Source organism: Choloepus didactylus, chromosome 2, assembly GCF_015220235.1.
Source record: "Choloepus didactylus isolate mChoDid1 chromosome 2, mChoDid1.pri, whole genome shotgun sequence".
Lineage (NCBI taxonomy): Eukaryota > Metazoa > Chordata > Mammalia > Pilosa > Megalonychidae > Choloepus > Choloepus didactylus.
The window spans coordinates 177,285,764-177,312,288 of NC_051308.1; the positions used below are offsets into that span (position 1 = coordinate 177,285,764).

The following is a 26,525-nucleotide window of genomic DNA, read 5'->3' on the forward strand; positions in this document are numbered from 1 at the left end:
TTAACCCTTCAAAGAATAATTCAATGCCCTTAATTAGGTTCACATTGCTATGCAACCATCACCACCATCCATTACCAAAACCTTCCCATCATCCCAAATAGAAATTCTATACATTTTTAGACTTTCTCTCTGTTCCCTAGCCCCACCCTGTCCCCTGGGAACTTATATTCTAGAGTCTGATTTTATGAGTTTGCTTAGTCTAAATTTCATAGGAGTGAGATCATGCATTATTTTTCCTGTTGTGTCTGGCTTATTTGGATGCAACATGATGTTTTCAAGGTTCATTCATTTTGTTGCATGTATGAGAACTTCCTTTCATTTTTAATGGCTGAATAATATTCCATTGTGTGTATATACCAAGTTTTGTTTATCAGTTCATAGTTGATGGACACATGGGTTCCCTGTATTTTTTTTGGTAATTGTATAGAATGCCACTATGAACATTGGTGTGCAAATATCTGTCTGAGTCCCTACTTTCAATTCTTTTGGGTATATACCTAGAAATGGGTTTTCTGGGTCATACGATAATTCTATATTTAACTTTCTGAAGAACTGTCACAGCAGCTGCACCATTTTACAATGCCACTAGCCATGAACGAGTGTTCTTATTTCTCCATATCCTCTCCAAGACTCATGATTATCCACTTTTTTTAATAGCAGCCATTCTAGTTGGTGTGAAATGGTATCTCATTGTGGTTTTGATTTGCACTTTCCTAATGCCTAATGATGCTGAGCATCTTTTCATGTACTTTTTCACCATTCGAATATCTTCTTTGGAGAAATCTCTAATCAAGTCTTTTGCCCATTTTTTTCTTGATTCATTTTATTGAGATATATTCACATACCATGCCGTCATACAAAACAAAGTGTACATTCGATTGCTCACTGTACCATTACATAGTTGTGCATTCATCACCAAAATCAATCCCTGACACCTTCATTACCACACACACAAAAATAACAAGAATAATAATTAAAGTGAAAATGAGCAATAAAAGTAAAAATGAACACTGGGTGCCTTCGTTTGTTTGCTTGTTTGTTTTTATCCTTCTCCCTTTTTTCAACTCATCCATCCATAAACTAGACAAAGGGGAGTGTGGTCCATATGGCTTTCCCAATAACATTGTCACCCCTCATAAGCTACATTTTTATACAATCGTCTTCAAGATTCATGGGTTCTGGGTTGTAGTTTGATAGTTTCAGGTATTTACTGCTAGCTACTCCAATTCACTAGAACCTAAAAAGGGCTGTCTAAATTGTGCCTAAGAGTGCCCACCAGAGTGACCGCTTGGCTCCTTTTGGAATCTCTCTGCCACTGCAGCTTATTTCATTTCCTTTCACATCCCCCTTTTGGTCAAGAAGATGTTCTCCATCCCACAATGCCAGGTCTACATTCCTCCCCAGGAGTCATATTCCACGTTGCCAGGGAGATTCACTCCCTTGGGTGTCTGATCCCACGTAGGGGGGAGGGCAGTGATTTCACTTTCCTAGTTGGCTTAGCTAGAGAGAGAGGGCCACATCTGAGCAACAAAGGTATTTAGGAGGAGGCTCTTTGGCACAATTATAGGGGGGCCTAGCCTCTCCTTTGCAGCAACAGTCTTCCCAAGGGCAAGTCCTGTGGTAGAGGGCTCATCCCATCAAACCACCAGTCCCCTATGTCTGTGAGCACATTATTTTGCCCATTTTTTAATTGGGTTGTTTGTGTTTTCATTGTTGAGTTGTGGAAGTCCTTGATATATTCTGGATAGTAAGCCCTTTTTGGATATGTGGTTTCCAAATATTTTCTCCCATTGTGTAGACTATTTTATTTTCATTATAAAGTCCTTGGACGCACTAAAGTTTTAATTTTGATGAGGTTCCATTTATCCTTTTTTTGTTGTTGCTTATGCTTTGGGTGTAAAACCTAAGAAACTATTGTCTCACACAAGGTCCTCAAGGTGCATTCCTATATGTTCCCTTACGAGCTTTATAGTTCTGGCTCTTATATTTAGTTCTTTACTCTGTTTTGAACTGATTTTTGATGCATATGGACATCAAGTTTTCCTAGCACCATTTGTTGAAGGGACTATTCTTTTCCAATTATTATTTGCCGCTTTGTCAAAAATCAGCTGGACATAAATCTGAGGGTTGATTTCTGAGCTCTCAATTCCATTCCATTGGTCCCCATGTCTGTGTCTGTGCCAGTACTGTGCTGTTTTGATTACTCTGGCTTTATACTAAGCTTTAAGATTGGGAAGTGTGATTCTTCCAGCTTCATTCTTCATTTTCAAGATGGCTTTGGCCATTCAGGGCCTCTTACCCTTCCACATAAATTTGATTATTGGCTTTTCTGCAAAGAAGGTTGTTGGAATTTTGATTGGTATTATGTTGAATCTGAAAATAGCTTTGGTAGAATTGATATCTTAACAATATTTAGTTTTCCAATCAAACGAGAAATGTCCTTCCATTTATGTAGGCCACCTTCGAATTTTTTAGCCAGATTTTGTGGTTTTCTGTATACAAGTCCTTTACATCCTTGGTTAGATTTACTCCTAAATATTTGATTATTTTGGTCACTATTGTAAATGGAATTGTTTTCTTGATTTCCTCCTCAGATTGTTGATCATTAATGTATAGAAACACTACTGATTTTTCCATGCTAATCTTGTATCCCACCACTTTACTGCATTCATTTATTCGCTCTAGGAGGTTTTTTTGGAGTTTTTCAGGATTTTATGCAATAGAATCATGTCATCTACAAATAGGAAAAGTTTTACTTCTTATTCTCCAATTTGGATGCCTTTATTTCTTTTTTCTTGTCTGATTGTACTGTAGGCTTGAACCTACACTGCAATATTGAATAACAGTGGTGACAATGGGCATCTTACCTTGTTCCTGATCTTGGAGGGAAAGCTTTCAGTCTTTCACCACTGAGTATGATGTTACCTGTGGGATTTTTGTATAGACTCTTTATCATGTTGGGGATGTATCCTTTCGCTTTTACTTTTGTAAGTGTTTTTATCAAAATAGGGTGCTGGATTTTGTCTTTTCTGCATCAATTGAGAAGATCATGTGTTCTTTTTCCCCTTCATTCTTTTAATTTGGTGTATTACATTAAATTATTTTCTTATTTGAACCACCCTTGCATTCTTGGGATAAATCCCACTTAATCATGGTGAATAACTCTCTTACTGTGCTGTTGGGTTTGGTTTGCTAGTATTTTCTTGAGAATTTTTGCATCATCTATATTCATAAGAGATAATGATCTGTAATTTTCTTTTCCTCTGGTATCTATCTATATTTGGCATTAGTATGAGGGTGATGTCTTGCAGAATGAATTAGGGAGTGTTCCCTCCTCTTCAATTGCTTTTGGAAGAATTTGAGCAGGATGGTATTAATTCTTCTCGGAATGTTTAAAATTTACCTTTGAAGCCATCTGGTCCTTGAATTTTCTTTGTTAAGTGGTTTTTGATTATTGGTTCAATCTCTTGACTAATCATTGGTTTGCTGAGATTTTCTATTTATTATAAAGTCAGGGAAGATATATTGTTTGTTTCTAGGAATTCATCCATTTCATCTAGGTTATTTAATTGGTTGTTGTACAGTTATTCATAGTATCCTCTTATAGTCCTTTTTATTTCAGTGGTGTCAGCAGTAATGTCCCCCTTTTCATATCTGATTTTGGTCATTTGTGTCCTCTTTCTTATTTCTTCATCAGACTAGCTAGAGGCTTATCAATTTTTATTGATCTTTTCAAAGAACGAACTTTTGATTTTGTTGATTCTCTCCATTTTTTAAATTCTCTAATTCATTTATTTCCACTCTAATCTTTGTTTTTTCCATCCATCTGCTCACTTTGGGTTTAGTTTGTTCTTCTTTTTCTGGTTCTTCCAGTTCTGAGGTTAGATCTCTGATTGGAAGTCTTTTTTCTTTTGTAATATAAGCATGAAGAGCTCCAAATTTCCCTCACAGCCCTTCCTTTGCTCATGGCATAACTTTTGATATGTTATTATTTTCATTTTCATTCACCTAAATAGCATATAGTTAGGCCATGCTCTTTAATACATTCTGCCAATCCCAGACCTTTGACTGGTCAGCTTAATCCATTTACATTTAAAGTAACTACGTGTAATGCAAGACTTTTTTCTGCTATTTAGTCTTTATAACTCTAACACTATTTTTGCCTTCATTTCTTCCATTAATGCCTACTTTAATGTTTATTTGATTTTTTGTATGGTACCATATTGATTCCTCTCTCATTTCTTTATCGATGTATTTTTTCATGTTCTCCTTGTGGTTACCATGGGGTTAAAATTTAACATCCTAAATATATAACATTCATACTTGATTAGATACCAACTTTAACATCAGTGGCATACTTAGCATACACATACACTGTCCCTATACTCCTCCATCCCCCACCGTTTTCATACTTGTTACAAATTATATCTTTGTACATTGTCCAAAACCATAGATTTATCATTATTTTTTATGCATTTGCATCTTTGCACATGAAGGAAGTAAGAAGTGGGGTTACTTACCAAACAAAATACAATTATACTGGTATTTGTAATTACCCAAAGGTTACCTTTAGTGGGGGTCTTTATTTCTTTATCCCACTTTGTACCACTCTCTAGTGTCGTTTCTGTTCAGTCTAAGGAACTTCCTTTAGCATTACTTGTAGGGTAGGTGTAGTGGCAATTAACTCCCTCAGCTGGATATAAAATTCTTGGTTGGCAGTTGTTTTCTTTCAGCACCTTGAGTATTTCAACCCACTGCCTTCTTGACACTTTCATTTCTGAAGAGAAATTGGCACTCATTCTAATTGGGACTCCCTTGTACATAACATGCTGGTTATCTCTTGCAGCTTTCAAAACTGTCTCCTTGTCCTTTGCATTTGAAAGTTTGATCTGTATGTGATGGGTGTAATTCTCTTCACATTTATCCTGTTTGGTGTACCCTGGCCTTCTTGGATATGCATAGTCATATCTTTTGCTACATTTCAGAAGTTTTCTGTCATTGTTTTTTGGAATAATCCTTCTGCCCTTTACTCTCTTTCTTCTCCTTCTGGGATCCACATAATGCGCATATTGGTATGCTTGATAGTTACCCAGCAGTTTCTTAGGCTATTTCCACTTTTTATAATTATTTCTTCTTTCTACGCCTCAGCCAATTTTCTTTCTTCTGCCTTCTACAATTTGCTATTGAAACCTCCTGGGTACTTTTCATTTCAGTTATTTTGTTCTTCAACTCCAGTAGTTCTGATTCCTTTTAAAAATTTCTGTCTTTTTATAAAGATTCTCATTCTTTGCCCATTGTTTTCCTGCTATCCTTTATTTCTTTGTCTGTATTTTCTTTTATCTCCATGAACATATTGCCAATCACTTTTTAAAATATCTTTGTACATTGTGACCACAGGCTGGCCTTTTTCATTGGTATTTTCTGGATTTTTAATCCTTTTCCTTTGGGTGGACCTTCGTTTCCTGTTTCTTTGTTTGTCTTGTAATCTTTTCTTGCACACTGTATATTTCAGTATTTAAAAATGTTATCTCTGGGATTTATTCCTTGTGATGTCCGTTTTTTTGCACTCATAACCAGCTGGTGGTATGACATAGATGTTCTTGAATGTCAGTCCTCCTATCGGGAAAGTCTGTCCAAGGTGAATGCAGAGTGCAGGGTCCTCCTGGACTTTTTGGGTCTGTGTCTTGTCCAGAGTGTGTGCTTGATAGTGGCCTTTGGAGTTCTCTTGCTTACTGGAATTTGAATGCTTCTCTACTTCCCAAGAGACAGACCTTTCTCTCCCTGATGTTTCACTGCTGGCATTAAAGCCGGTAAGCCTTTTCCCTGGGCCATCCACCTCAACTGTTTCTTACACTGCTTTTGTTGTCTCAAGCTGCTTTGGCCTGGAGGGTAAATTCTGGGAGGGGGGCCTGCTAGAGAGGATTTACAAAATCTGTCTTCCCAGTGAGTACAAGGCCAGGGACCCACCAAAGGAGCATGAGCTATATCCAAATTGCCCTAGAGAGGGGATTAGGGAGGGCCATAAAGGGCACCAGGAACTTCTTCCATGGCTAGCTGTGCTTTCTTCACTTGCCCAGCAAATGCATCCCCTCAACTGTCCTCCACAGCACTGAGGAAATTTACCCTCTTTAAGTCTCCTCCACTGCCTTTGTCCAGAGTGGGTTGAAACAATGGCCAGCCTAGTAGCTAATCAAAAGTTGTGAGCCACAGCGGCTTGTGCCCGCCCCAAATCTTGGAGAAGTGGATTTTTATGCCCTTTCTGGCACCAGCAAGCTATGCCAGAAGACTGCTGACTGCCACAAGAGTGGGGGCAGGGCAATGGTAACCACCACAAACAGAGAGCAATTTCCTTGTATTCACTATAATTTACCCACCTCCTCCTGCACTTCTCTGGATGATTCACAGTGTTCCGCTGGACTCTGGGGTTTCTAAATAGTTCTTTCCTGTTTAATAGTTGTTCAAGTGGAGGGACTGATTCCTGGAGCTTCCTACTCTGTCATCTTCCCACAATCCTCCCATACTGCTTCCTTTGACCTCCAAGGTTTCAGATGAGTATCTAATATCCTTAAAATTAATGTTCTTCCAATTATCTAACTATGTAGCTTACATGGTATGACTGTGTGATTGTGAAAACCTGTGGCTCACACTCCCTTTATCCAACGTATGGACAGATGAGTAGAAAAATGGGGACAAAAATTAAGCAAAAAATAGGATGGGAATGGGGGATGGAATGTTTTGGGTGTTCTTTTATACTTTTATTTTTATTCTTATTTGTATCTTTTTGGGGAGCAATGAAAATGTTTAGAAGTTGATTGTGGTGATGAATGCACAACTATATGATGGTACAATGTACAAGTGATTGTACACTGGATGATTGAATGGTATGTGAATATATCTCAATAAAACTGAATTTTAAAAAATAATGTTCTTCTGTTGGCAATATGTCATTTCTCTCTAACTGATTTAAAGTTTGTTTTCTGTTTTTAGTTTTCAGAAGTTAATTACGATGTGTCTTGTCATGGATTTCCTTGGGATTATCCTGTTTAGGATTCACCCGGATTCCTGGAACTGTGTGCTTGTGCCTTTAGCCAAATTTGGGGGGTTTTCAGCCATTATTTCTTCAAATACTCTTTCATCCCCATCCTCTTTCCCTCTCCTTCTGGAATCCTGTTGATAAAATTTTAGAATTTTGGTTACTGTCCCACAGGTCCTTGAGACCCTGTTCATTTCTTTTCAGTCTGTTTTTTCTTCTTGTTCAAATTAGGTAAATTCTATTGTCTGTTCTAAAGTTCACTGGTTGTCTCCTCTGTCACGTATATGCTATTATTGTGCCCATTAAGGGAGTTTTTAAATTTTTATTATTGTATTTTAAGTTCTATAATTTCCATTTATATCTCTTTTATAACTTCTATTTCTTTTTTAGATTTTTTTATTCTTTTTTTTTCAAGAAAATTTGTAATTGCTTATTGAAGTATTCTTATGATCAATGCTTTAAAATTTTTGTCAGATAATTCCAATATCTGACTCAGCTCAGTGTTTTCATCATTTGATTGTCTTTTCTCATTCAAGTTTTTATTTTCCTGATTCTTGATGTCATAGGGGATATTTTAATTGTATTTTTCTTGTATGCTGGGCATTTTAGCTATTATATTAAGAGGCTTTGTATCCTAAGTCTTTTATTTTAGCAGGCCGTCATCCCATTTAGGTTTAGCACATAGGACATGACCCACTTTTGTGGACTGTGTTTCCAGTGACAATTTAATTTTCAGTTACAGCCGGAGAGAGCTCTCTGAATTTAAAGGACTTGTGTGATTAGATGAGGCCTATCTGAATAATCTCCCTTTTGCCATATAACATAACATAATCATAGAAGTAACACCAGGAGCAAAGGTTATAGGGCCCATCTAAGTATTCTGCTTTGGGCTTTCCTTTCCTCATCTGTAAATGACAACAATGGTCCCAAACTACAAGGTTGTAGTGAAAACTAAAGAATATAATGTAAGGGGAGAATATTAGAAATAGTGTCCTATACAGACATGGAACATGACATGATTAGCTGACTTTGTCTTTGCAGTTCAAGGAATGGAACCCAGAGGGAAAGAATCAGAACAGTGTTGGGGAGGGAGAATTATGGGGAATATGGCAAACTGCCTTAGGAGGCCCAACTCAAGCGGGCTCATTAAGCAAGAGGGTCAGAGAGATTTTTGCAGCAAATATATTTGGAGGGAAGGTAAGGGAGAAGTAGGTAAGCAATTATGTCTAATCTCATAAGGTTCCAATAATAAATTTTGTTGTGTTCACAGTTTTGCCTAAAGCTTTGTCTAACAGGTGAGAAAAGTCAACAGTTTAATTCAGCAACACTAGCTAACATTTTGGGGTGTTTGTGTCAAGCACTATTCTAGCACCATTGTATATGTTACCTTATTCAACCCTCATAACAAATTTATGAGGCAGATACTATTAATAGTCCCAATTTATGAGATGACAAAACTGTGCTTTAAGAAGTTTATTATAAGTGACATAAATCCTGGACATTTTAACACCAAAGCATGTGCACTTAAACACTGTGATCACCTCTTAGAGCCTCAGTTCTCTCATTTTCAAAACAAACAAAAACCTGTCCTGAAAACTTTTAGGGTTTTTGTGAACTTGATCAGCTGAGTCCTACTGTGCAAAATAGTGGTGTTGAATATGATTGCTGCTTAGCATGTCTGCTTTAGAGGACACCACTCACCCCCCTTAAATGGAACCTACGTCTAAACCACAGAAATTACTACCATGAAGCAGATCCTGAAAATTATTCTAACAGAAGTGTTAGTTGGACTGTATCAGACAGGGTTAACTAGAGAAACAAAAACAAAAGAATATTTGTATGTGTATATGTATCTGTGTAATTAGAGATTGGCTAATTCAATCATGGATCCTGGCAAATCTGAATTCTGTAAGACTCCAAGGTGGAAAGTGCTGTTAAGGTGATCTTGAAGTTCTTAGCCTGAATTCCCCAGGGGAAGCTGGCAGGCTGGAAACTCCAGCAAGAACTCAGATGTGACTGGTTCATTAATTTTCTTTTGGTATGGTAGGAGTATATTGGAAGGAATGAAGTTATTTTGGGATATTTGTTTTCCCCATTGTTTTGCTTTGTTTTGTTTGGAAATGTTTTTTATTATTATTATTTGATAAAGTTATTTTAAATTAAAAATAAAAAGAATGGATGGTGAAGTCTTAAGACAGAAGTTCTTCTGACATTTGGAAACCTCTAGTTCTTGTGTTAGGCTTCCAACAGATTGAATGAGGTCCACCCACATTATGGAGGGTAATCTTTACTTAAGGTCAACTGATCATAGATGCTAATCCCATCTTCCAAATACCTCTGCAGTAACAACTAGGCCAGTATTTGACCAAACAACTGGACACCATAACTTAGCCAAAGTGGTACATAAAATTAACTATCCTGTAGACTTTCCCTGAAAGGGCAAAACCTGGGGCTTGTGCCAACCACATGTTTACTGAACCTAGTGGAAGGGATTCAGTGAGGCGCCTGGCAGCAGCGGTGGGGAAGATTCTAATCGGCCCTTCTACAGGGATATGAAGGGAGCCCCGCTTGGAAAAGGTCAACCCGGAAGGAAGCAAAGGGAAAAGAGTTGATAAGGACCTCACCCCACCCCCGCCCCATAAGTGAGTGATATCTAAGTGGAGCTGAGAGTGTAAATCCCCCAAGCATCTTCATCTGAATGGGCCAGTGCTTTGTAGTCCCAGGTGACTGCAAGAAGTGGTGTGTGTGTTTGTGTTTGTGTGTGTATGTATATATATGTATGTGTGTTTTCTTCTCTCTAATGCTTGGAGTGTAGCATTCCAAATCCATCCCCATGATGGGGATCTTGGACTCTAGGAAAGCCGAAAGAAGGCGGATGCAAGTGCCACCCGCGCCAGCTGCTCTCCCCACCCCACCCCCACCCCTAGACTACGGGACCAGTCACTCAGGTGTGGGGGACGCCAGGCAGGCTGTGGGGTCCGTGGCTAGGCTCAGCCAGCCCCTTACAGCCAGGCTTCCCCTGTGCATGGAGCGATTGGAGTCTCCCAGTCTGCGCTCGCTGCCTCTCAGGCTCCAGTCCGAGTCCGATAGTTGTTCCACCATTTCGCCTGGAGCCTCCGACCTCGCTAGTTCTCCTCAACTGGGCTCCGGCTGCTGCTCGGAGTCCGCGATTGGTCACTGCCTCCTGTTCTAAGTGGAGCGAATTTGCCCACTAGTACTCTTGTTCGCGCCTTACAGAGAGGTCAAAGTCGTCTCCGGCACACCGATGCAAGGTGCGGTGGGCGAACGGGTGTGGGCTGTTACCGGGTGGGAGCCGGTGGGCGCGTTGTCGGGGAGCGGGCACGGATCACTGGATGTCCCGGTGACACTCGCCGTGTATAACGTGTTTCCCTTGGCACTGGCACGTATGCGCCACGAACCCAGAGTTCGGCCCCTGCGGACTGGATGGGAGCCTCTCTGAGGGCACAATCACACCCCTGATCTCATCAATCTTTAACCTCAGTGATCGATCAACATTAGTCGCACGTGGTGCGGTAATGCTGGCGAATTTTAATACTGTACAGGAAAAAGTCAGAAGGGCTTATATGGAGACGAAAGTTTTGATTACACTGTCTGTGAGAGATTGTTTTAACGGTGGGAAAGGTATTCACAACAGTTTCTCATTTTATAGCCAGTCCTGGGAAAATGAGAGTGCAGTAGCGTGGTGTTAAAGAAAATTTTAAAGGGTGTGTGTGAGAGCCACCGCAAGAGAAAGCGTAAGGCGTCGTCGGAAGGGGCTCTGAGCGAGCGTCTCCTGCTCCGCGCCTGCACTGCCTCTAGGGGGCGCCTGCGGTGGGCGGGGAGCCTGGGTCTACCGCCAGGAAGGAGAGGAGGAAAGGGGAGTGGAGACCGCTAGCCCTCAGTGGTAAAGCAGTGACAGCACGCTGGGGGCAAGGGCGCCGCCTCGGCCTGTTCCCCGGCTCCACCCGACTGGACGCTGGTCCCTGCTCGCACCAGGTGTCATCTGTTCCCATTCCCGTTGCTCAGCCACACCACGCTGCCCCCAGAACACCCCACAGCCTTCTCGCAGCACCGCCATCAGTCGATTCCCTCCCATCACCACCACCACCCTCTCCACCGCCACCACCAAAAATCCCTCCTTTTCCCTCATCTTCCTGGTCTTGTGATTTTAACCAGCGTGGCGTTGCGATTTTAAATATTTGCCTCCATAACATTCAGCCAGGTGTATAGTCAGTTCTTCCCACTGATTTCTCTTCAACTGAGTGCGCCCTCTTTTCCATATTTATCCCCATCTTCCAAATGAAGACTCTAAGGTTGAGGGGTTTCTTGAAGGGTAGTTAGTGAGAATTAAATAAAAAGGATACCTTTCCACTCCAAGAAAAAAAATCATCCACGTTTCTGGATTCTCTACAGCACTTTAACTCAGGTCTGCAAATTGTTGGGTCTGCTGTGCATCCCGTCCTTCGCTCAGCGGCGCCATCCCGCTACCAGCGTCACAGTGTGTGTGTGTTCTCCCAGACTCACGCTGTTCGTCCCGCTTAGGTACTTTCTGAGCATGGACCCTCCCCAGCGTCCTCCGCGGTCTCCATCTCCGAGGAGCAGCTGGCCAGGTGGATGCCCTGACCCCTTGTAAAGTTAGGACCCGTCTCTCACTCTCCCTTTCTTCCTTCCTAGCCTACGGCTACGACCGGCTTAGTTCCAGGGAAGTTGCGCACGTTAATCCGCGCCAATTCCTGACAATGGGCAACTACTGCTTTGGCTTCAAGGAACGGATGATGCGGCGGCTGCGGCCTTTGCCCACTCTGCTTATCATCCGCGCTTTCATGCCCCAGAGAAAGAGCAAAGACTACCGCGTGGTGGTGATCGGCTCCGCGGGCGTGGGCAAGAGCGCGCTGGTGCAGAGGTGGGTGCGTGGCACCTTCCGTGATATCTACCTGCCAACCATTGAAGACACCTACCGCCAGGTGATGACCTGCGACAACAGCGTGAGTGCTCTGCACATCACCGACACCACTGGCAGCCACCGATACGCCGGCCTGAAGCGCCGCGCTATTGCCAAGGGCCATGCGTTCATTCTGGTCTACTCGGTCACCAAGAAGCATACCCTGGAGGAGCTGAAGCTCTTCTATGAGCTGATCCGCGAGATCAAAGGCAATAAACTGCATAAATGCCCCATCGTGTTGGTGGGCAACAAGAGTGACGAGAGTCAACGCGAACTGGCGGCGAGGGATGGAGCCGCCTGCGCGCTGGAGTGGAATTGCGCCTTCTTGGAGACCTCCGCGAAGATGGATGTCAACGTGCGGGAGCTGTTCCTCATGCTGCTGAAGAAGCCTGCTGGCTGCCTCCAGATCCCCCAGAAGAAAGCTGAGGTGCCCAAGGCCACTGAGAAGCTGCTCGACAAATGTATCATCATGTGAGCTCTGGGCCTCAGGGGCCCGACCTGCCTCTCCATGTGCTGTGCAAAAAGCAGGGACTAATCCCAGTGTAATGTGTCGCCTGTATGTGATTGTTTTTTGTGTTTTCAAGTATATCTTGTGGCTTAGATTGTAAAACACATAGGTGTTAGTAAATGTCCCTTGTGATTTAATAACTTTTCTTTTTCTCAGCCAAGAGAATTCAAATTGCTAAACCATTAACATTGGAGAAGGGAAAAATAAGGAGACATGATGCATTTAAAAGAAATGAAATCTGGGCAGAGGGACTTTACAGAAAATGTTTTTAAAAACAGAATAACATATGGAAATGAATTGAGAGATGCCACACTAGCAGTATTATTGTGTATTACTTTAAACATTTCAAGTCCTGTAACTGTCTGATATTCTTTCCATAGTGTATTTGTTTAAGTAACGTGTTTGTGTAACAAAACTTTTGACAAATTGCTGTAAGAAAGATGCACTAAACAGGGAAAAGAAATGAATAATCTGTAGTTGATCACTGGGCTGGAAAAAAATTGTGAGAGTGGAACCTGCTTACCAAAGATGTGCTAGTTGTTTCTTACATCACTTAAAAATGTTTGGGTACTCCACGTAGTTTTAAAAAAGTGTTGTGTAACTTAATAAAGCTATTTCTGCATGTAATCAACTGTCGTAATTTCTTTTTCACCTGACAACAACAAAAAATTGTCACTGCATTAGAATTTAAACCACATCTGGTAAATTTTCTAATAAGAATTTCACTCAACAAGTTTGCCCTCTTGAAAATGGCCAATAGAAGGTTTTTAAGAGTTCCCTGCAATGCAGAGCTGATTTGTTTCTGTAACCTTTCCTGGATTGACATCCAGAAGAACTCCAGGCATCTTTGAAGAGAAGGCTTGCTGTGCTATTGTCTTGAAGGTAACAGGTGAAAAAACAGACCTCAGCTTTTGGCTGTATCAAATACCTTTCTCAAGAAATAATGGCTGTGTGAGGTGGGGAGGGAAGTGAATGGTAAGTGAAGAAATGGGTGTGAATTGAAATTTGAGCAACTCTTGCTTAAGGAAAGTTTTTGAAAGACTAATTTTATACTTGAACATAAATTTTTTGAGTAAGGAAATATACATCTATGCATGCCCTTGCTTTCTAGGCTTTTTTCCCCCATTGTTTTAGAGTAGCTCTTAATCTGGGTGGGTATTCCATAAAATATTCATTGTTCAACAGATATTTATTGAGCAATTTATGTTTCTTAAAATGATTTTTTATGGCTTGTTTTCTAGAGAAGATGTACAGTGATGGGAAGGAATCATAAACCTCTGTTTCACAGTGGTATAAACAGACTTTTGAGCTCAGAAAACCACTTTAGTGGTTCCATTTTAGTCAATTATCTCAGATTTTCCCTAATCACTTTCAACCACTAGAAAATACCTAAGTGGTACCACCATATTGCTTTTTATGTATTCTATTTTTAAAATAGTAATTCTCAGCTAAAGAATATATATATATATATATATATATATACAGAGTAATTCCATTTCTAAAAGAAAATACTCTAGGTTGGCTATTTTCCAGGAGAATTCTCCTTCACAGTTACTTCTTGTAGATGAACAAAGGGATTACTAAGGGTTTGAGTGTGAAATACTATCCATTAGAAAGGGAAGGACATGTTTTTAATGTTGCAGGTAAGGTTTAGTAAAATATTAGAACATTGCAAGATAATAGCAAGCATGTATATGGTCTAATATATATACCAAAGTTTTACATTGTTATAGCAAGCATTTATACAGTTTTTCTACATGCTAGACAATGTTCTACATTATATTATTTAATCTTCAAAACAATCCAATGAAGTAGATACTGTCATGCCTACTTTGCCAAAGGAGACACTGATAAATGTCACAAAACTAGTAATTGGCAGAGCTAGGATGTGTAATTGGCAGAGCCAAGTGTTCTGCTTTAGAGTCTGTACTCTTAATCACTATGGTATACGACCTCTACAAGAGGACCAGTCAAAGGATGAAAGTAGTAGCTAGCCTTTCTGTTCTCTATTCATATTATACAGAGGAGGAAAAGGAAGCTCCCACAGACTTTCCCTAGAATCCAAGATGGGAGGCAAAAGCACATCAACAATTGCAACATGTAAAAGGTGTTTTAGAAACCGGGAAGGAAGCATTTCACATGGGGAGTCAGAAAAGTTCTCCCAGAAGAGATTACATGACTGAAATCTTTTAGACCTAATAGAAGTGAGATGAGGGAAGGAGAGAAAAAAGACATTTCAGGCAGACAGAACGGTGTGATCAAAGGCATGGACAAAGTGTAGATCTCAGACATCACAGCATGTTTCCAGAAATGGACGGAGCAAATTATGGAAGTTGAGTCTGAAAATTTAGGGGTTAGGATTCATCTGTTGGAGGTAATGGGGAATTGCTAAAGGACTTAAGCAGACTTGATCATATGAATATTTTAAAAAGATTGCTCTGGAGTCTCTGTGAAAGATGTAGTGGAGAGAGGCAAGGAGGCAAATGAGAAAGCTATTTGAATAGTCCAGGAATGAGATTTTGAGTAAATGCTCTAGGCATCACCAGGGGAAATGGAAGGAAAGGGATTTAGTAAGGAGAATGGCCGGAGCATGGTGATGTACTAGAGTTTAGATGAGAGGGAGAAAGTAAGGTGACTGACGTGTTTCTGAGTGGGATTTCTGGGTGAGTTATGGATGGGTCATTAACCAAGTCCAGAAATGAAGGAAGAAGAGCCTATTTAGGGGAATATCCATATGCATACGCACATGTGGATAATCAGTTACATTTTGGACAACAGGTACTTGTAGGACAGCCAGGTGGAGGATTCCAGGGAGGAACTGAACTGAGATTGGGAAAGGGAGACAATGATTTTTGAGGGTGGAGAGAAAGCAGACTGGTTAGAACCTTGGGCCTGGAGGAAGGACACAATGGTAGGTTTCCTGGGCTTATCTGCCATATATCCTGAACAGTCTGCTACAGATTCTGGAACGACCAACTGACAGACAAAAAAAATTTCCAGTTCCCCCTAGCCAAAGGATCAGGAAAATGATAACAACAGAACACCTTTTTGGCAATACCAATCCTACTCCAGACAAACACCAAGAGGAGAAAAAAGCAAAACAAAACACCCCTTCCCTTGCTCTCTACAGGGAGCTAATCTTCTACTCTGATTTCCCCTCCTGGTGTTGTCAGCACAGGACAGAGCAGGGAGCTAATCCTCTATCCCAGTGTGGCAAATTCCCTCAGCCATGTGGTATGAACAGGGCTGAGCAGGGAGCTAATGTTCCGATTTTCTCGCCAGGCTTATGTCAGTGGGTGCTTGGTGGGGAGCTGAATCCCTATCCCCACATGGCATTAAGGAAGCCTGAAGGACCGGTGGAAACAGATCAAATTGGCATTCTAGTTTTTTCAGCCACCCTACCCCCATGTCAGCAGAGTGCAGTGGGGAGCTGAGCCTCCGCATCCAACTGGCACCAATAAGACTGAATGCAGCTGTGCAAGTTGAGTTAGTTGGTGGTCTGCTCGTTGTCTCATGACTGAGGCCCACTGGGAAGCTGAGTTTATGTTCCAATTAGGCATTACATGTCTGTGCTCCACATTTGCAGAGAAGGTGTCAGTGCAGCTGAGGGGAAAGCTTAACTTCTATTTCATCCTTCTGTAAACAGGCAAGTGTGTCAGTACTCCACATTTGCTGGAGTGGTGAAGGCGGAGCCCAGTGGTAAGTTGAAAATACACACCTACCTGGCCCTCATACTACACCTCAATGGGAAGAATAGGTAGTGTACAGAATCTTATAATAATCAAAATGTCCTGGGTACAATAGAAACCATCATACCAAGAACAAAGAAAATCATAACCTGGTTGAGAAAGAAAAGAGAAAATCAACAGAAACTAAGATAAAGTAGATGTTAGTATTATCTGAATGGGATTTTAAAGCATCATCATAAAAATGTCAGAGCAAACAATTATGAATTCTCTTTAACAAATGAAAAAAAAATTGAAAATCTCAACAAAGAATAGAATAAAAAAAACAAATATAAATTACAGAACTGAGCTATACAATAACCAAAATAAAAATATTACTGGATGTACTCAACAGTAGAGTGGAGATGATAGAGGATAGACTCAATGAACTTGAGGACAGATCAATAGAATTTAACAAATCTCAACAACAGAAAGAAAATAGATTAAAAAGAAATGAACAGAGCCTCAGAGATCTGCAGGATCATAACAAAAGATCTACAATTTACACTAATGAGAAAGAAACCTCATACCAATTAGCATTCCCCCATTCCCCCAATCCCAAATCCCCTGGCAACCACGTATCTATGCCTATTCTGGACATTTCATATAAATGAAATTACATATTATGCAGACTTTTATGTCTGGTGTCTTTCAGTGAGCATAATGATTTCAAGGTTCATCTACGTGGTGACATGTATAAGTACTTCATTTCTCCTTACAGCCAAATAATATCCCATTATATGGGAATACCACATTTTTTAACAGTTCATCAATTTGTCAACTCATCAGCTTATGGACATTTGGGGTGTTTCCACTTTTTGGCTATTATCAAGAATGCTGCTATGAATATCCAGTACAAAATGTTGTATGGACATATTTTTTCAATTCTTTTGGGTATTGTTCTAATTTGGTAAAGCTGATGAAATGCAATATACCAGAAATGAGGGCTTTTAACAATGGAGATTTATTAGCTTATGAGTTTATAGTTCTTAGGCCATAAAAATGGCCAAATTAAGGCATCAACAGGATGATATCTTCTTCCTGAACACCAGTTACCAGAGAGCTTCGGCTCTTCTGTTAAATAGCAAGGCATGTGGTGATGTCTGCTGGTCCTTCTCTCCTGGGTTTCATGGCTTTCAGTTTCTGGATTCAGTGGCTTCCTCTCTGAGCTTCTGCGTATTTCTGTGTTTTAGCTTCTGTGTCTCTTAGCTTCTGTGTGTTTGTCTTTCTAAACTTCTCTGGGATTTTTTCTATCTTTTATCCTCTTATAAAGGACTCCAGTAAGAGGATTAAGATCCACTGCATCCAGTAAGAGGATGAAGTTGTTCACATCTCGATTGAAATAACCTAATCAAAAGGTCCCACCCACAGTAGATATTACACTCCCACTCCACCACCCTCCCCCACCCCCAGGAATGGATTAAAAGAACATGATCTTTTCTGGGGCACATACAGCTTCAAACCATCACATGTATGTACCTAGGAGTGGAATTGCTGGGTCATATAGTAACTGTATGTTTAACATTTTGAGGAAGTACCAAACTGTTTTCCAAAGTGACTGAACAATTTGACAATAGCACCAGCAATTTATGAGGGTTCCAATTTCTCCAAAACTTATTATTGTATTTTTAATTTTAGTTATTTTATTGTGTGTTTCATTTGCATTTCCCTAATGACTAATGATGTTGAGAAATTTTTCATGTGCTTATTGGCGATTTATTTGTGATATCTTCTCTGGAGACACCTAATCAAATCCTTTGCCTAGGACTTCTGGTTTTAGTGCCAACTTATAAAGAGCTTGGAAGTAATCACTCCTATCCTTACAGCAAGACAAACAATCTGAAAAGTGACTTTCCTTGGACCCATCAGAAAATTGAGGTTGCAGGGCACACTGCCACCTTAAAATCTGGAGAGAAAGGCAAATACAGAGAATCGAATCTGAGATCAGCTCAACTGGAGCAGAAGCCACTGGAGCCATAAACTGGTAGGAACATGTAAATAGTAATTTTGGTGAATGCTGTTGGCTGATTGTAAACTAGCATGAAAGTGAGAAATGCATGGAGGCCAAAGTCTTAAACCCACCTCATCCCCCAACTTTCATGGATTTTACTTCTAGGTAATCCACGGGGTTCTCATAGTAAATAGCCAAGAAAAAGTCTCCTCATCTCCCTGATAATTGGAGGGGGAAAAGTAACCATTTTGAAATGTGTCCAGAGCTTTTTCCATTAAATAAAAAGGCTAAAAAGGCCTACTCTCCTAGAGTAAAGACTACTAGAGCCTTATCCCATTTAGGGTGCAACTATCCAGCTCAAGCCCCTATAGCCTAGGGGGCTAGCTCACCAAAGGGGGGAGAAAAGCTAAGGAACAGCTGTGACTATCACAGACCAGGGACACAGGACCACTAAAACACTGAGATTTAAACATAAGATTCTAGAATGCTTCCCTTCCTCCACACCTTACAAACACACCAACTTCAATGCAACAACAACAGCAATGGATTACAGGTGAAAGAGCTACAGGGTGGAGATTCTATTTAAGGGGAAGTTCTTAGGAAACCAAGGACAACAGTAGACAAAAATAAGAACACTAGAGGAGTTTGAAGCCTCTGTCACCTACAGCTACATCCAATATTAACCCAGTCCAATTAACAGCCAGATTAACACAAATCCTTATAACTCTTATGACCTAGTCACCTCAGTTCCAATTACCAATGCATCAAATCCATATTTCAACAAAAAACCTTGCAAAGAATGCTTCAAGGAAAAATATAATTCAAAGACCTAAGAGACAAAGAAAGCATCAGAAACATATTCAAATACTAGAATTATCAAACAGGAAATTTAAATAACTATGATTAATATGTTAAAGGATCTATGGAAAAAGTAGACAGCATGCAAGTACAGACACATAATGTAAGCAGAGAAAGATAGAAACTCTAAGAAAAAAAATCAAAAGAAAATATAAGCAATTAAAATCATTGTAACCAAAATAAAGAAGGCTTTTAATGAGTTCATCAGTATACTACACACAACTAAAGAAAGAACCTGTGAGCTTGAACATATGTCTAGAAAAATCCCAAACTGAAAAGCAAATAGGAAAAAAGAATTTTAAAAATCAAAACAGAATATGTAAGAACTATGGGACAATTTCAAAATGTTTAAAATATACGTAGTTGAAGTACCAGAAGGAGAAGAAAGAGAGAAAGGAGTGGAAGAAATATTTGAAAGAATAATGGCTGATAGTTTTCCAAAATTAATGGCAGACACCAAATTACAACTCCAGGAGGCTCAGAGAACACCAAGAGAAAAATATGTACACCTAGGCCTATCATCTTCCAACTTTAGAAAACTAAAGACAAGGAGAAAATTCTGAAGAAAGCCAGGGTATAAAAAAAATTTAAAAACACATTGAATGTTAAGAGGAAAAAAGATAGGAAACAGTAGACTTCCTATCAGGAACCAGGCAAGCAAGGAACAGTGGAGTGAAATATTTAAAGTACTGAAAGAAAACAAAATCAGCCCAGAAACCTATAACCAGCAAAAATATCCTTCAAAGTTGAAGTACTTTCTCAGACAAAAGTAAAGAAGGGAATTCATCACCAGCTGAACTTCCTTGCAAGAAATATTAAAAGAAGTTCTTCAGGAATATGGAAAATGACAAAGGTCAGAAACTGGGATCTACATACAAAAGGAAGAGTATTCGTTGAGGAATAAAGGAAGGTAAAATAATTTCTTATTCCTGTTTGATCTAATAGATAGCTGTTTGTTCAAATTAATAATAACAATGTATTGAGTGATTACAGATATAGATAAGTGAAACAAATGACAGTAATGTTATAAGGAACAAGAGCGAGAATTGGGAATACTTTGTTATAAAGTACCTCTATTACGTGTGATTCAGTATAGTGAGAAATTAGAAATTGATTAGTAGTAAATGTATATTGAAAACTCTCGGGCATCCACTGAAAATTTTTTTAAAAGAAGTAGAATTGTTATGCTAAGAGACGAGAGAAAAATGGAATCACATTAATTGCTCATTTAAACCAGAGAAAGCAAAAGAGGAAGGAAGATTTAAAGAAACAAACAGGCGCAATGAATAGAAAAAATTTACAAACATGGTAGATATTAATCCAACACATGAATAATCACTTTGAATATCAATGGTCCAAATACACCAAATAAAAGGCAGCTATGTCAGTATGTAGAAAAATAGACTCAAATATATATTGTTTACAAGATATCCACTTCAAATATTATGCCACATATAGGTTAAAAGAATATAAATTACACATGTGACAAAATGGATGAAACTTGTAGACAGGTTGAGTGAAACAAGCCAAACACAAAAGGACAAATATTGTATGATCTCACAGAGTTGAAAAAATTAGAAAGCAAACTCATAGTGTCAGAATCTAGAATACAGGTTACCAGGGGACAGGGTGGGGATAGGGAATGGGAAATTAAGGCTTAAAATATACAGGGTTCCTATTTGGAATGATGGAAATGTTTTGATAATTGATGGTGGTGACAGTAGCACAACATTGTGACCACAATTAACAGCACTGAAATATATATCTGAATATGATTAAAAGGAGAAATGCCAGATTGTATATATGTAATAGAATAAAAACTTTTAAAAAACCTTTGGAAGTACACTACACAAACAGTGAACTCTGAGTTAAACCATGGACTTTAATTACTAGTACAATTATAAAAATGTGCTATTATCAATTGTAGCAAATGTTCCACACCAAAGCAAGGTGGTGGTGGTGGTGGGGTGGTGTATGGGAATCCTGTATTTTATGTGTGATTGTTCTATAAACCCACAACTTCTCTAATAAAGGAAAAAAAGGAATTGGCCATATGTGTGAGTGTCTACTAAAATAATAGTAAATGAATGGAGAGAGATAGACCATGCAAACACTAATCGAAAGAAAGATAGAGTAGCTATATTAATTTCAGACAAAGCAGACTTTGGAACAAGGAAAATTATCAAGATAAGGAGAGGTATTAAATAATGATAAAAGGTTCATTCTCTAATAAGATATAATAATCCCTAACATGCATGCACCTAACACAGAGCATCAAAAAATGTGAGGCAAAAACTCCAAGTAGAAATAGACAAATCCACTATTGTAACTGAAGACCTCAACATGCCTCTTTCAGTAATTGCAAATTAAGCAGGCAGAAAATCAGAGATGATATAGTTGACCTGAATGTATCTATCAGTTAACTTGATATCATTGTCATTTATAGAATATTCTATCCAAAAATGGCTGAATACACATTTTTCTAAGCTCACATGAAAAATTCACCAAGATAGACCACATTCTGGACCATGAAACAACCCTTAACAAATTCAAAATAATAGAAATCATGCAATTTGCATGTTCTCACACCACAGTGGAATTAAAATAGAAATCAGTAAAAGAAAGATAATCTCCCAATATTTGGAGATAAAACAGCACACAGCTACAGAGCACATCAAAGAAGTCTCAAGATAAATTTTTAAATATTTTTAAATAAAATGAAAAAAAGAATTTATCAAAATTTGTGGAATAAAGTGAAAACAGTACTTGGAAGAAAATTTAGAATATCAAATACATATAATAAAAAAGAAGAAAGATCTAGGCTGCCTCCTTAGGAAATTAGAGAAAAAGAGCAATTTAAGTCTAAAACAAGGAGAAGAAATGAAATATACAAATTAGAACAGAAATCAATAAAATTGAAAACTGGAAAACAAAGAAAATAACCAAAACCAAAAGCTAGTTCTTTGAAAAGATCAATAAAATAGATAAAAAATACCTGTATACCAAATGAAAGAGGAGTCATTACTAATAATCTCATGGACCTTAAAAGGATATTAAAGGAATACAGTGAACAATTCTATGTTCAAAAAAATTGATAATTTAGATGAAATGGACTAATTCCTTGAAAGATATACACTGCTGAAATTCACATGAGGAGAAATAGATAATCTAAATTGGCCTACATCTATTAAAGAAATTGAATTGGTAATTAATAATCTTCCAGAAAAGAAAGCTCTGGGTTCAGATGCTTTCACTGGTAAATCCTGCCACACATTTAAGAAATGATATCAATTCTCCATAATCTAGTCCAGAAAAATCAGAGGGAGTGTTTCTTAATTCATTTTATTCTGCAGGTTAAAGAAGAAAATCATATGGTTGTATCAACTGATACAGAAAATGCATTTGAAAAAAACCCATAGTAATTTATGATAAGCACTCTCAAGAAAGCAGGAATAGAGGGAAATTTCCTCAGCTTGACAAAGAATATCTGCAAAACACCAAACAGCTAATATCATACTTAATGGTGAGTAACTGGATGCTTTCCCTCTAACATAGGCAACAAGGCAAAATGATGTCTCCTCTCACCTCTCCTATTCAACATCATAGTGGAAGTCCTAGTTAGTGCAATAAGCTCAGAAAGGGAAATGTAGGTATACAAATTTGGAAAGAAATATAAAACTACTTTTGTGCCCAGATAACACCATTGCCTATGTAGAAAATTCCAAAGAATTGACAGAATAAAAAAAAAAAAAACCAAAAAAACAAAAAACCTCCAGGAACTAATAAGCAATTAATGAAAGACCACAGGACACAAGGTTAATATATAAAATTCAATTGCTTTTCTATATGCCAGCAATGAACAACTGGAATTTGAAATAGAAGACACAATTCCATTTACAATAAAAGCAAAATAAAATGAAATACTGAGATATAAATCTAATAAAATATGTATAGGATTTATCAACAGAAACTACAAAACTGATAAAAGAAATCAGAGATCTATATAAATGGGGTGATATTCCAAGTTCATGGATCTGAAGACTGAATATTGTTAAGATGTGTATTCTTTCCAACTTTATCTATAAATTCTATGCGAAAACATTAAAAATCCCAGCAAGTTATTTTCTACAGATTGCCAAATACATTTTTTTTTAATTTTAAGGTTTTTTTTTTTTTTCCTTTTTATTATTGGTCATAAAATTTCTTTATTATACAGGATACAAGTCAGTATCAGATATATTATTTGCAAATATTTTTCCCATTTTGTGGCTTATCTTTTTCACTTTCTTGATGGTGTCCTTTGAAACACAAAAGTTTTTAATTTTGATGATGCTTATTTCTTCTTTTGCCTTTTTGCCTAACCCAAAGTCATGAGGATATATGCCTGTTTCCTTCTAAGAGTCTTACAGTTTTAGGTTTTACATTTAGGTTTATGATCCATTTTGAGTTAATTTTTGTGTATGGTGTGAGGTGAGAGTCTAATTTCAATTTTTTGCATGTGAATTTCCAGTCGAACCAGCACCATTTGTTGAAAAGTCTCTTCTTGCCCCCATTGAATTGTCTTGGCAAACTTGTCAAAAATCAATTAGCCATAAACGTAAGAACTTATTTCTGGACTCTTAATTCTATTCCATTTATGTATGTGTCTATCCTTATGTCAGTACCACACTGTCTTGATTACTGTAGCTTTGTAATATGTTTTGAAATTGGTAAGTGTGAGTCCTCAAATTTAGTTCTTTTTCAAGACTAGTTTTGGCTATTTTGGGTCCCTTCCATTTCCAGTGAATTTTAGGATCATCTTGTTAATTTCTGCAATAAAGAGGCAATTTGATAGGGATTGAGTTGTGTCTATAGATTACTTGGGTTGCCATCTCTACAATGTTAAGTCTCCCATCTATGAATGTCGGATGTCTATTTTTTTTTCAGATCTTCTTTAATTTCTTTCAACAATTTTTTTTAGTTTTCAGGTTACAAGTCTTGCACTTCTTTCATCAAATTTATTCCTAAGCATTTTATTCTTGTTAATGTTATTGTAAATGAAATTGTTTCCTTAATTTCATTTTTTGATTGTTCATTGCTAGTGTATAGAAATATAATTGACTTTTGTATCTTGATCTTGTACCCAGCAACCATGCTGAACTCATGTATTATACCTAATAGTTTTCTGCATTTTTTTCTTAAGATTTTCTATATGCAAAATTATGTCATCTGTGAATACAGTTTACTTCTTCCTTTCCATTCTTCGTATCTTTATTTCCTGTTCTTACCTAATTGCCCAGGCTAGAACTTCCAGTACAATGCTGAATAGAAGTGGTGAGCATGAACATCTTCATCTTGTGCCTGATCTTAGGGGGAAAACATAGTCTTTCATGATTAAGTGCAATATTAGCAGTGCTTTTTTGTTGTTGTTGATATTCTTTATCAAGTTGAGGAAATTCCCTTCTATTGCTAGTTTGATGAGTTTTTTTTTTTTTAATCATGAAAGAGTGTTGAGCAATAAATGGTTTTTCTTTGCCTATTGAGATGATCGTCTGCTTTTTCATCATTTATTCTATAAATATGGTATATTTAGTTAATTGATTTTGGGATATTAAGTCAACTTTGCATACCTGGAATAAATCCACTTGGTCATGGTGTTTCATTCCTTTTTTATGTTGCTGGATTCAGTTTACTATTATTTGATGGGGACTTTTGTGTCTATATTCATAAGGATTATTGGTTTGTAGTTTTCTTTTCTTGTGATATATTTGTCTGGTATTGGCATTGGTGTCAAGTTAATACAGATTTCATGGACTGAGTTGGGAAGATTTCCCTGTTTTTCTACTTTTTCGAAGAGTTTGTGAAGGCATCTAGTCCTGGGCTGTTCTTTATGAGAAATTTTTTTGCTTCCTATTTCAATCACTTTACTTATTTTAGATATGTTTGGATTTTCTATATCTTCTTGAGGGAGTCTCTATAACTTGTGTTTTTCCAGAAATTTGTTCATTTCCTCTAGGTTATATTTCAGCATACATTTTTTCATAGTTTTCTTTTATAATCTTTTTATTTCTGTAAGAGCAGTAGTGATGTCCCCTCTTTCATTCTGTTTTCCTAATCAATCTAACTAAAAGTTTGTCAGTTTTTTTATCTTTTCAAAGACCCAACTTTTGCTGTCAATAATTTTCTCTATTGTCTTTCTATTCTCTATTTCACTTATTTCCATCCTAATCCTTACTATTTCCTTCCTTCTGCTTGCTTTAGTTTTAGTTTTCTTTTCTTTATCTAGTTTCTTAGGGTGGAAGGTTAGGTTATTGATTTGAGGTCTTATTTTAATATAGGTATTATGAGCTATAAATTTTCTCATGTATTTCCTAAATCATATATTTTAATGTAGTTCTACTGAGGTATATTCACATACCATACAATCATCCAAAGTGTACAATCAGTTGTTCACAGTATCATCATATAGTTGTACATTCATCCCCACAATCAATTTTTGAACATTTCATTACTCCCCCCAAAATAAAAATAAAAATAAGTATAAGAATAAAAGCATAAAAAAAGCACGCAAAACATCCCCTACCCTCACCCCCCCCATTATTAATTTATTTTTTGTCCCCATTTTTCTACTCATCTCCCCATACACTGGATAGAGGGGGTGTGAGTCACAAGGTTTTCATAATCACATGTTCACACCATATAAACTATTTAGTTACACAATCATCTTCAAGAATCCAGGCTACTAGATTGTAGTTCAATAGTTTCAGGTATTTCCATCTAGCTATTCTAATACGCTAAAAACTAAAAAGGGACATGTATATAATGCATAAGAATAACCTCCAGAATGACCTCTAAACTCCTATTAAAATCTCTCAGCCACTGAAACTTGATTTTGTTTCATTTCTCTTCCCCCTCTTGGCCAAGAAGTCTTTTTCAATCCTCCGATGCCTGGGAGTCATGTCTCACATTGCCAGGGAGATTTACACCACTGGGAGTCATGTTCCACATAGTGGAGAGGGCAGCGAGTCTACCTGCCAAGTTGGCTTAGAGAAAGAGGGCACATCTGAACAACAAAATAGGTTCTCTGGGGGTGACTCTTAGAGGCACAGTTATAAGTAGGCTTAGCCTCTCCTTTGCAGTAACAAGCCTCATAAGGGCAAGCCCCAAGACAGAGGGCTTGGCCTTCTAAATTGGTAGTCCCCAATGCTTGTGAGAATATCAGGAATTCCCCAGGTGGTGAAGTTTAATATTTCCACATTTTTCCCCAGTCCATCAAGGGAACTCTGCAAATACATTTTTTATCCCCTGCCCAAATTACTCTGGGATGTGTTGGGGCTTCACACTAACCTGTACAAACCAACCAGATCTCACTCCCTATTCAAGGTTCCATGTAATTATGGTGTTTTAATAAACTGACCATACAAGTTAAATTATATAGTGTGCTAAAGAAAATATAGATTTTGCACCAAATAAACATCTCTTCCTTAGGTCTCAAGCAGAAGTTGAAGTTTTAAAACATGGTCAATATC

At 38.1% G+C, this 26,525-nt stretch overlaps 1 protein-coding gene across 1 annotated transcript; it reads left to right on the forward strand.

Annotated features, from left to right (window-relative positions):
• Positions 1-10,155: 10,155 nt before the first annotated feature.
• On the forward strand, positions 10,156-13,051 carry LOC119518969 (GTP-binding protein Di-Ras3-like). The gene is made up of 2 exons (XM_037816436.1): positions 10,156-10,305; positions 11,708-13,051. The coding sequence occupies exons 1-2, from the start codon at positions 10,299-10,301 to the stop codon at positions 12,448-12,450; spliced, it is 750 nt and encodes a 249-aa protein (XP_037672364.1). The 5' UTR covers positions 10,156-10,298; the 3' UTR covers positions 12,451-13,051.
• The last annotated feature ends 13,474 nt before the right edge of the window (positions 13,052-26,525 follow it).